The sequence below is a fragment of the Pelophylax lessonae genome (genome assembly GCF_965119305.1).
Source record: "Pelophylax lessonae genome assembly, chromosome: 4".
In the NCBI taxonomy this organism is placed as follows: domain Eukaryota; kingdom Metazoa; phylum Chordata; class Amphibia; order Anura; family Ranidae; genus Pelophylax; species Pelophylax lessonae.
In genome coordinates, this window is record NC_138771.1 from 258,560,469 (window position 1) to 258,572,801 (window position 12,333).

Here is a 12,333-nt window from a genome sequence, read left to right on the forward strand (position 1 = left end):
AACAAATCTATTCTAGAATAGTATCTTTCTGAGAAGGAGCCATATTGACTCCATTACCATGTTGGCACCTCCATACATCATATACAGTACATTTTCTGTTTTTATAACAATTGCAGACTAGATTCTGGCCTGTTGCCTGCTCTGATCAGTTGTATACTGTTCCATTCTTAAAGTTTCATTTATTGTCCTTTTAGGTGTTGCTTTGTAATGCCCCAAACCTTCCTAAAAATTTTATGTGGGGCATATAAGTATACCAATGTATACTGTTCTATATCTGTCACAAGATACTGGCCCTCAAAATCAGTTATGGTCTTGTGGATGTGGACTGAGAGCAAGTTCTTAAGGCCACAACAATGTGGGGAAATCTGGTCTGTAAACATGCAGAAGCCTTATTTACCTGAAAGTTGGTTTCATAAATGCACACAAGACCACACCCTACATAAGATTTTATATACACCTTAAGTGACACTTGTAGGGGCTATTAAGAGCTTTGACAATTTAATTTAATAGTTTTAATAGATAAAGCAACAAAGTGTACAATCAGGTATGAAAACCAAAGCAAGAGATATAAGAGATTATACAAGTAAACAGTAACATTACCAGATACATTCCTAAAGCTAGGTTGTCATAAATTGTATGAATGAGAGGAAATTTTAAATACCAGTGCAGAAAGCCAGAAATAACTCAACACAAAACCATAAATGTACTTAAAACATAAGCAATTTTGCAGAATTATACCATAGATAGAAGTACATTCCCAAAGAGATTAAACCAAGGCAGGATCTTATCTTAAGCAACTCTTATGTACGTACTCTAACCCACATAAGTAAATGATGCCCAAGCTAAAATTAAATTAACAGAAAAAGACAAAAAGAACATTGAAATCCTGACCAGTCAATGGACACTACAACATTGTGCAGCTTTCTACATAGGGGAATTGTCCTCCATGGTCACCAGGTCCATGAGCAAAGCTTATAGGTGAGAATAGCTTTTGCAAATTATTGAGTGGTAAATTCCCATCTGTAAGGGATGTGATACTCTCTTACGATTTTGGTCACTGCCATAAATATTTGTGCAGTGACAACTGAGATGTCATCAAGGAAAGACACTGAGGCATAAGGATCAGGGAGCGATCCCGCTTTCCTAGCTGCAGTCTTATTGTCATGTGATAAAAGTGTATTCTTGCCAAAATATCCCTGAGTACATTAATCATGAAATATTTAAATTTAAAAATATTTAAGCTCAGAATAATCATATGTGCCCTGCCAATCATAAGTCCTAGGCAAGACTGTAAAGGCAGTGTAACTTTAAACATCTGAGTGAAGTAATGCATTAACTCTGTTTGTGTGACTGACATAGAAACCCTGCATATCATATTATTATTTCTGTGAAATCTACCCTCCAAATCCACATGCCTATTTTTGGTTTCCATTTCAAATATTTTTTTTGTTCTTTAGGGGTCTCCACTAATTTGTTATTGGTTGTTGCAAATTCTCCTATTTTTCTCTCTACAGGATCTGAGTATTCCGCTAGCTGATCAATTTGCACTTGGACATATCTTGTTGTAGTGAGCATTTTAACCACTTGCCTACTAGGGCTATTTTTGACATTTAGTGTTTATAAGTTAAAATCAGTTGTTTTTGCTAGAAAACTACTTAGATTCCCCAAACATTATATATTTTTTTTTTAGCAGAGACCCTAGAGAATAAAATGGAGATTATTGTAATATTTTTTATCACACCGTATTTGCGCAGCGGTCTTCCAAACGCAATTTTTTTGGAAAAAAATCACTTTTTTGAATTAAAAAATAAGAATCCAGTAAAGTTAGCCCAATTTTTTTCCATAATGTGAAAGATAATGTTATGCCGAGTAAATAGATACCCAACATGTCATGCTTCAAAATTGCGCACGCTCACGGAATGGCGACGAACTTTGGTACTTCAAAATCCCCATAGGCGACACTTTAAAAATTTCTACAGGTTGCCATCTTAGAGTTACAGAGGAGGTCTAAGGCTCAAATTATTGCTATCGCTCTAACGATTGCGGCGATACCTCACATGTGTGGTTTGAACACCGTTTACATATGTGGGCGGGGTTTCCGTGTGCGTTCGCTTCTGCACGCGAGCTAACGGGGACAGGATGCTTTATTTTTTATTTATTTTTTTTTTTTTTACTATTTATTTTATTTATTATTTTTTATTTTTACACCGTTTTTAAAAAAAAAAAAAATTGATCATTTTTATTTCTAATACAAGGAATGTAAACATTCCTTGTAATAGAAATAGGCATGACAGGACCTCTTTTTTGTGAGATCTGGGGTCAAAAAGTCGTCAGATCTCACAAGTACACTAATAAAGATGGAAAGGAAAAAAAAAAAAAAAAAATGACAAAAAAAAAAAAAAAAAGGGACCTTTAAGCCGGTTGCTCGGCAACGATGTTTGCCGTCACTCCGGTCCTCCAAGACAATAGAGTCGAGTGAGGGCAAGCTTGCCCTCACTCGACATCCTGTCTGTAAGGATCCGGGACCCGATCGTTTTCCCCGCTGCCGGCGGGTCCGGTAAGCGGGGAAAAGGACCGGGACGCGGCGGGAGGGGGGAGGCACCCCTTCCGCCATCCCGGAGGGTGATCTCGCGGCGAATCCGCCGCTGGGACCACCCTTATCGGAAAGCCCATCGCCTGCAGTTTAAAAAAATACCAGGGTTATGGCAGCTATCTGCTGCCATAACACCGGTATTTAGCTTTAAACTCAGGACGTCAATTTACTATGGGCCGGTATTGAAGTGGTTAAAGAAAGCAACATGTCATTCAAACCAAACACTCTCAGTGGCTACAGATGACGCTGTGTCCACAGCGAAACGCGTCTAGCCATTGGCCGAGAGGCAGCCACGTGACTTCCGGTCGGTGAGGAGAACGCTGTGGAGCAGCTAACCACCGTACCGAGTATAGGCAACACAGGCTCTTATATGTTACATGTTTGTGAGTATCCCATTGTATTTTAATTCAAATAAATGTATTTTAAACGGTCCTCACTATGTCCAGTAATTTTATTTCTATGAGGACACCTGGGAATACTGCACTGTGAACTAGTTTTGCTTCCAACATACAGCCGAACCAGCCCTGCAGGAGTCATAGGATAACATCAGCTTACTCTGCTTCAATCTCACCACATAGTGGTAAGTAGATACCCAAAGGGGGATACCCCGAAGCAACAAGAATAAGCATCCAGCTCCTGTTTTACTATAAGGACTGTTTTATGGACTGTTTTCCATTTGGCACTCAGATTGCATTTTTAGATATGAGTTTTACATTGTAATATCTGCACTATTTATGATTTTTTATCGTTTTGCACAGAATTTGCACTCACTGGCACTTTATTGATGGTTTGATTCATCATTTCATATTTTTAAGCAACATAGTTGTATTTTAGATCACTATATTGATTTTTTCAGAACACCTATTTATTTATTTTTATTTAGCAGCGCTGCAATCACTGACCTTCATTCACTAAAAGCACTAGCACTTTTCTTGCAGCAGGCAGCTAATTACAAACACCTATTTTATTGATATCCCACACTCCATAAGCGCGAGGTCCACAGTCTTAATACTCTCAGTGGCTAGTATGTCAGAAGCAGGATAATTAAACAGATGTCAGATTGTGCAACCTGCTGCAATTGTAGTGTGCCATTATTTTTATTTACAGGACATTTAGAAGCTGGAGATGCAGAGGGGAATATTGATTCTGGTCTGTTAGGAACTGTCCCCAAAGTTTGATCAGTGGTATGTATGGAGATGTTTCTTGGAGCAGAGCGAGACCGGGGAGCTGCATCTGCTGGATGGACTACCTCCATTTTGGGAATGTTGCTACTCTGCTCTGCTGCTAAAAGAAGTCAGTCAGTCAGCTTGTGGGGCTTCACCTTGTGGGATAATCTCTGGTACATTCTCTGGGTCTTGCAAAGTGTAGAGAGCTGCTGCAGAGTATAAAATACTGCTGATGAAAGTCATCATGAGCCATTAGGAGTTTAGGAGAACTGGAGGTAAATGTTTAACTGAATCCATCTCAGCGCTTCCAAGCCACACTTCTTGAAATGCTATTTTATCATATGCTTATTAAGTAGCTATACAATTATCCATTGTTTATATATGTTAAGGATTTTAAAGGAGGGGCCCCTATTGAATACAATTCATGAAGTATGAGCCTGTTCAAAATTTATTTAACCTTTAGTTATTTGCAATTTGAAGTATTAAAACATTACATATGAAATAAGGCTTACCATGTTCCATCCTGGATAGAGGTAGTCAGTTCCAACAAATTCAAAATAGTGAGCAAGCCCTTCCTTCAACCACACATCTTCCCACCATACCGGTGTTACCAGATCTCCAAACCACTGCAAAGAAAATGCAATAAGTAACATTAACGTGTTTATAAACTAAAAAAACAAAACAAAAAAAAAAAATGTACTGGCTCTTTAAATTAGTTAAATATGATTTGTCCTGTCAGTATTATTTTTCTACTTGCCAATGTTCTAATTTACCTGGATTAGCCTGCCTGTGCTGCTCCTCTTAAAAGTAAACTGACCATGGTAAGCATGACAGCCGATCCATGCATACGTGGTCAGTTTACTTTCTGTGTCATGCCGCTGAAGATACAGGCAAACTTTGGAGGAGCCTGTAACCTATGTAGTCAGTATGCCTTTAATGATGTACATGCCCCATTGCTGTGGAAGCATTAGCGATCATGTAACCTGCACTTCTGAAGCAAGTCACGACTAGGCAAGGTTTAAAAAAAAAAGAAAGCACACAGTCCATATAGGCTCAATTTTAACTACACTGCTGAAAAAAAATTAAAGGAAAACTTTGAAAACACATCAGATCTCAATGGGGAAACATATCATGCTGGATATCTATACTGATATGGACTGGGTAATGTGTTAGGAATCAAAGGGCGCCACATAATTTCATGGAAATTAAAATTATCAACCTACAGAGTGCTGAATTCAAAGACATCCCTGAAAATCAAAGTGAAAAAATTATGCAGCAGCCCATTTTACTGAAATTTCATTGCAGCAACTTAAAATGGTACTTGGTACTTTGAATGGCCCCAATGTGCTTGTATGCATGCCTAACAACATTGGGATATGCTCCTAATGAGATGACGTATGGTGTCCTGGGGTATTTCCTACCAGATCTGGACCAGGGCATCAATGAGCTCCTGAACAGACTGAGGTGCAACCTGGCAGTGTCGGATGGACCGAAACATAATGTTCCAGGGGTGTTCTTTTGGATTTAGGTCAGGTGAGCATTGGAGCCCTTCAATGGTATCAATTCCTTCATCCACCATGAACTGGCTGCATTCTCTCGTCACATGAGACCGGGCATTGTCATGCACTAGGAGGAACCCAGGACCCACTGCACCAGCGTAGGATCAAACAATGGATCCAAGGATTTCATTCCGATACCTAATGGCAGTTAGGGTGCCATTGTCTAGCCTATAGAGGTCTGTGAGTTCCTCCATGGATATGCCTCCCCAGACCATCACTGACCCACCAACAAACCGGTCATGCTGATTGCTGAACAATGTTACAGGCAGCATAAAATTTGCCACGGCTTCTCCAGACCCTTTCAACTGTCACATGTGCTCAGGGTGAACCTTCTCTCATCTATGAAAAGCACAGGGTGCCAGAGGTGGACCTTCTAATTCTGGTGTTCAATGGCAAATGCCAATCGAGCTCCATGGAGCTAGGCAGTGAGCATAGGCCCAACTAGAGGACGTTGGGCCCTCAGGCCACCCTCATGAATGTTTCTAAAGTTTTGGTAAGAGACATTCACACCAGTGGCCTGCTGGAGGTCATTTTATAGGGCTCTGGCCCTCATCCTGTTCCTCCTTGCACAAAGGAGCAGATCCTGGTCCTGCTGATGGGTTAAGGACCTTCTACAGGCCCTGTCCAGCTCTCCTAGAGTAACTGCCCGTCTCCTGGAATCTCCTCCATCCTCTTGAGACTGTGCTGTGAGACACAGCAAACCTTCTGGCAATGACATGTATTGATGTGCCATCCTGGAGGAGATGGACTGCCTGTGCAACCTCTATATGGTCCAGGTATCGCCTCATGCTACCAGTAGTGACACTGACTCCAGCCAAATACAAAAATAGTGAAAAACAGTCATAAAAGAGTAGGGAAAAAAAATGTCATAGCCCTCACCTGTAAAAGAAGCATTCTTATTTTGGAGGTCGTCTCATTGTTGCCCATCTAATGCAACTGTTGTTAATTTCATTAACACCAAAGCAGCTGAAACTGATTAACAACCCCCTCTGCTACTTAACTGACTAGATCAATATACCAGTTTAACTGACTTGATGCTATAATCTGATTTAAAAGTGTTCCTAGTTTTTTTGAGCAGTGTATTAAAATAATTTTATCATTAATAAGGTTCACAACTACTTTAATACTTTTAATACTGTTAAATAATACTGCAATAGTATTTGAGCTACAATTACGTATTGGCAGTTCATTTAACATGTGACTTGTGAAGTATAGCATCAAAGTAAAAAACATAGAGCCAAAGACAAAAAGACGGAATGTTTAATAAAAATAATAATCTACTTTCAAGCTACTTTCATTCTACTTTAATTTTACAAGTACTCTTGGGGAAAAAATAATTACATATTCATTTTAAATCAGTTTTAATGTAAATATTATGGCAAGTTTTAACAATGTTTTAAAGCATTCCTAATATTTATTTGTGGAAATACAGTACATACATGAGAAGTAGTACTATAATGAACATTTTGCTATGTTGATTTAAATTCAAAGTTAAAAAAAAAAAAAAAAACTGTGTATTTTATGGCACAGATTGAAATAATTAACTGAAATCTTAATAACAGAAATGGTAAAACAATTTCATATCATTTTATTACAAAAGCATTAGATTACAATACCATTATGTTTTCACTTTTAGCTGGATGTTTATACACCCCTAAATGAGCGAAGCATGTATATATGGAGATTCCCTTTAAAAAATCATTCTAATTTCAACTGAAGTAAATTAAAACTTTCAAGGATTTTATTAGGAGTGGAGAAATTAGCCCAAATGTGTTCGTTTACAGCAATGACTTAACAGTAAAACACAGTGGGGAATAAGAATAAACTGGTTAATAAGGGAAGATATGATATAAAAGGTTAAATACAACCATATTCTAGTAAAAAAGTAGTTAAGAGCTGTGTACGCTGTAATCTAGTATTTAATGTTAAGAAGAGGGGGAAATACAAATCAGTATTATCAAATATCGATTAATGATCACCTGTCATCCTCTATTACTGTACCTATTGTTTCACTTATTCTCTATGAATTATTACTCATAACTAGGTATGATCAGAGTTTGGTCCATAAATAAATTCAGACCTAACTTTGGCTGTTCAGATGTCAAATGTCTCACAATGCATCGCAAACAACTGTCATTGGCCCAAATCTTGCACCTGACATCTGGTTTTCAAGTGTATCTATGGTCAAAATATAAAATCATATATTATATTTATTATTGATCTACTCCTATTTATCTGAATGATCTTGAAGTTTGTAAACTTACTTTGTATTGATCCCCATACATTTACTTCCCTGAATTCTGTGACACCTATTCACCATGCCTTGTGAGTAGGCACTACTGTGTTATATTTCACACAGCCTTCCTTTTGAACTACAGAGGTGTCAAGAGCAGGAGTTTTAGGAGGCAGAGTGAGAACAGGAATCACTGTTTGCAGGCAGCAAGATACCATGGGATATGTAGTCCTTAGAAATTTAATGTAAACAGCAGAGGAGAAATTGCAAAGCATGCAGAGAATCCAGAAAGTTGTTGAAAGGGATGGCAACAGACAAGACTTACTCACAACAAGAAAATAGATTTATTGGGTTGTCAAAAAATAACTATTGTTGTAATTGTCTCAAAATACCAACCGAATCGCTCTCTTCGTTCTTCTCAAAACCTCCTGCTCTCTAGCTCACTCATCACCTCCTCCCATGCTCGCCTCCAGGACTTTTCCAGGGCCTCTCCAATCCTATGGAACTCCTTACCCTTATCTGTCCGATTATCCCCCACTCTATTAGCTTTTAGGCGATCTCTGAAAACCCTCCTCTTCAGAGAAGCCTATCCTACCAACCCCTAACAAATGTACCTCATTTTTCTCCATCGACCCATCCCCCACAGTTATTGCCTTTTGTTTCACTTGACCCTCCCTTCTAGATTGTAAGCTCTAACGAGCAGGGCCCTCTAGTTCCTCCTGTTTTGAACTGTATTGTAACTGTATCGTCTTCCTTCACATTGTAAAGCGCTGCGCAAACTGTTGGCGCTATATAAATCCTGTAATAATAATAATAATTGTGATTACAATGCTGATCCTATAAAATGAAAGTGTATACTCCTTCAACCACCTTACTCCTAGGCCAATTCTGTCATTTCTGTCATACATGTAAAAGTCACAATTTTTTTTTTTCGTTAGAAGATTACTTACACCCCCCCCCCCCCCCACATTATATATTTTTGGTAAACAGAGACCCTGGAGAACAAAATGATGGTTGTTACAGTTTTTTATGTTGCACGTTATTTTTGCAGCCATTTTTAAAACACACATTTTTAAGATAAAATACTTTTTAATGAGTTTTATTGCACACAAACACAAAATAATACCCAATTTTTTGGTAATATATAAAAGCCAATGTTATGTTGAGTAAATAAATTCTTAACATGTTATACTTTAAAATTATTCACGACCATGGAACAGTGACAAACTATGGTACATAAAATCTCTGTTGCAGACATTTTAAGTCTTTACAGGTTACCAGTTTAAAGTTACACAGTAAGTCTGGCACTAGATGTATTGCTCTCTTTCTGATGTTTGAGACCACTATCTCACATATGTGGTGCAATCACTGTTTACATATGTGTGTGGGACTTCTTTTTTAAAAAATGTTATTACTTCAGCCACTTGATGCTGCATGCAGACAACCCATTCATTTTTGTTGGGACACAGCGCCTGCAAGGACACAGCTGCTGGTTGTTATTTGACAGTCTTGCAGGTGCGGGTGAGTTGCCCCGAACACACTCATGTGGCGGCATCTATGAAGCCACTGCCTCTAAGGGGAAACAAGGAGTTCATTCATGGGCTACTAGTGTCACTTACCAGTGTCAGTGCCTGTCTAAATGAGGCATTACTGTAATTGTTTATACTTCATCCTTTAGTGATTGTGCAGGCTATTGGAGTTACCTGAAGTCACTAACATATTGGTGGAGTCTGAAATAATGATGGATGGGAGAAACAGTGCATTGTTATGGAATTAGCTGAAAAACAGTTAGAATATGGCTGCACAAAGGTACACATACCTATCACTTGGTAGTAGGGGTCTTACCTGTACAAACAATGAAATCTTAAGGTGTTATACTTTTCTGAAATAAAGTCCTGAAACTTGTATTAATTTATGACCAAATTTGCTGTGGATTAAAAAAAAATTGAAAAGGGTGTGTGGCTAGCACACAAGGAAGTTGGATGTCTAGTCCCGGAGCTCCATCGCGCTTCAAAGGTTAACAGTCAGCAGCGACTAGCTCAGGCTTTGGTTCTGCCCAGCACTACGGTAAACCGACTTCTACACACTCAGGAGACATGACTTGAAAGAGGAAAGATGATTCCCAGCCGAGGAAGCTTACTGCCTTCTTTCATCAGGCCTCCTGAAAGCCCAGGCTTCCCAAAACTACGCTCGCTGCTAGAAAATATCAATTTGGATAGAACCCTGGGAACAAAGAACACGGAGGAAAAATGGGAGTGCTTCAAGAGCATACTTAACAAGGGGATTGACCAGTGCATTTCAAATGGAAATAAATTTAAAAGAGCAAAATTAAACCCTGGGTGGCTAAACTCCAACATAAAAATGCATATTAGTGCTAAAGAAAAGGCCTTCAAAAAATACAAGACTGAGGGGTCATTGGCAGCATTTAAGCATTACAAAGAGTGTAATAAGAAATGTAAAGACGAAATCAGGGCGGCTAAAATAGAACACGAGAGACATATAGCGGAGGAGAGTAAAAAGAACCCCAAGAAGTTTAAGTATATAAACAGTAAGAAAGCAAGGCCAGAACACATTGGCCCCATAAAAGATGACAAAGGAAATATGGCCACTGAGGACAGAGAAAAGGCGGAAGTGTTAAATAATTTCTTCTTTTCAGTCTTCACAAAAGAATCGGAGGGCTACACGAACCTAGCTTGTAAGGCCAAACTAAATAATACACCTCAGGAAATGCCGCCATGGCTAACAGAAGATAGACTTAGAACTAAACTAGAGAAACTTAACATAAATAAATCACCAGGACCGGATGGCTTGCACCCGAGGGTTCTTAAAGAGCTCAGCCAGGTGATTGCCAGACCATTATTCTTGATCTTTAAGGATAGTTTACAGACGGGTATGGTGCCAGCTGATTGGAAAAAAGCCAACATGGTACCAATATTTAAAAAGGGGCTGAGGTGTATCCCGGGGAACTATAGGCCGGTCAGCCTAACATCTGTAGTCTGCAAGATTTTGGAGGGGATGTTAAGGGGCCACATACAAGACTTTAGTAATGAAAACTGTATTATTAGTAGTAATCAGCATGGATTCATGAAAAATCGTTCTTGCCAAACCAATCTATTAACCTTCTACGATGAAGTGAGCTGCCACCTAGATAAAGGAAAGCCTGTGGATGTGGTGTATCTGGACTTTGCAAAGGCCTTTGACACCGTTCCCCACAAACACTTACTGTACAAACTAAGGAAGGTAGGTATGGACCATAAGGTGAGTACCTGGATAGAGAACTGGCTCCAGGGGAGAGTTCAGAGGGTGGTGATAAATGGGGAGTACTCGGATTGGGCGGGTGTGGAAAGTGGGGTCCCCCAGGGTTCTGTCCTGGGACCAATCCTGTTTAATTTATTCATAAATGATCTAGAGGAGGGGATATCTAGTACAATCTCAGTATTTGCAGATGATACTAAACTAAGCATGCCATTATCTTCTAAGCAGGATGTGAAAACCTTACAAGCGGACCTGAACAAAATAACGGGGTGGGCAACTACATGGCAGATGAGGTTTAATGTTGAAAAATGTAAAGTAATGCACTTGGGGGCCAAAAACCAGATAGCAAGCTACTCACTAGGGGGGGAGCCTCTGGGTGAGTCTAGGATGGAAAAAGACTTGGGGGTACTGGTAGACAACAGGCTTGGCAGTGGCATACAATGCCAAGCCGCTGCATGTAAAGCCAACAGAATACTGGGATGTATAAAAAAGGGGATTCACTCCAGAAATAAAGAGATTATTCTCCCACTCTACAAGACTCTGGTCCGGCCACATCTGGAGTATGCTGTCCAGTTCTGGGCACCGGTCCTCAGGAAGGATGTGCTGGAACTGGAAAGAGTCCAGAGAAGGGCAACAAAAATAATTAGGGGAATGGAGGACATCAGCTATGAGGAAAGACTACAAGCACTGAACCTATTCTCTCTGGAGAAGAGACGACTGAGGGGGGATATGATATCAATGTTCAAATACTGTACTGGCGACCCTAGCATAAGGAACAAACTATTCAGAGAAAGGAGATGCAATAAGACAAGTGGCCACTCACTAAAACTAGAGGAAAGGCGGTTTAACCTTAAAATGCGTAAGGGGTTCTTCACTGTAAGAGCAGTAAGGATGTGGCATTCTCTTCCACAAGCAGTCGTATCAGCAGGGAGCATTGATAGTTTCAAAAAACTGTTAGATGGGCACCTTAGAGACCACAACATACAGGGGTATACAATGTACGGTTAAAAGCAAACACACACACACAACATAGGTTGAACTGGATGGACTGGTGTCTTTTTTCAACCTCACTAACTATGTAACTATATGTAACTATGGTGCTGGATCATATCCCTCATCATGAGGCAGCTGACAGAGGATCTATTCAGCGGCTCTGTGCATGGAGGTTCCCCTCAAAGCTCACCATTTCCAACATCTTCAACACCACTCTAGGGAAGCCCTGCTAAAATGTGGATCAGGCTGGATGACCATGCTGACATCTTGGGTGAGTTCTTTTGTAATTCTGACTCTCTCAACCTCACTAGAGAACTCCAAGACTTCATTATATCATTCCCAGCCACTAACCAGACAGTCTCAGAGACTGCATTGAAAAACATGCTGGTATCACTCAGGGGCACCTTTCACGCTGACATCATGCAACTTATTAAACACTTTACTGAAGAAATACATGCTATTGCATATTGAAAATAAAACTGATGAGTTTGCCCATACCATATATGATTTAGTAGATGCACACAATGAAAATAC

General features: G+C 39.6%; 1 protein-coding gene across 1 annotated transcript in view; it reads right to left on the reverse strand.

The window, feature by feature from the left end:
* TRHDE (thyrotropin releasing hormone degrading enzyme) overlaps positions 1-12,333 on the reverse strand; it is a 1,069,075-nt gene that overhangs the window by 466,612 nt on the left and 590,130 nt on the right. The window contains exon 5 of the mRNA XM_082253105.1: positions 4,272-4,385. Within this exon, the coding sequence (XP_082109231.1) occupies positions 4,272-4,385 (114 nt within the window). The remainder of the gene's footprint in view (positions 1-4,271; positions 4,386-12,333) is intronic.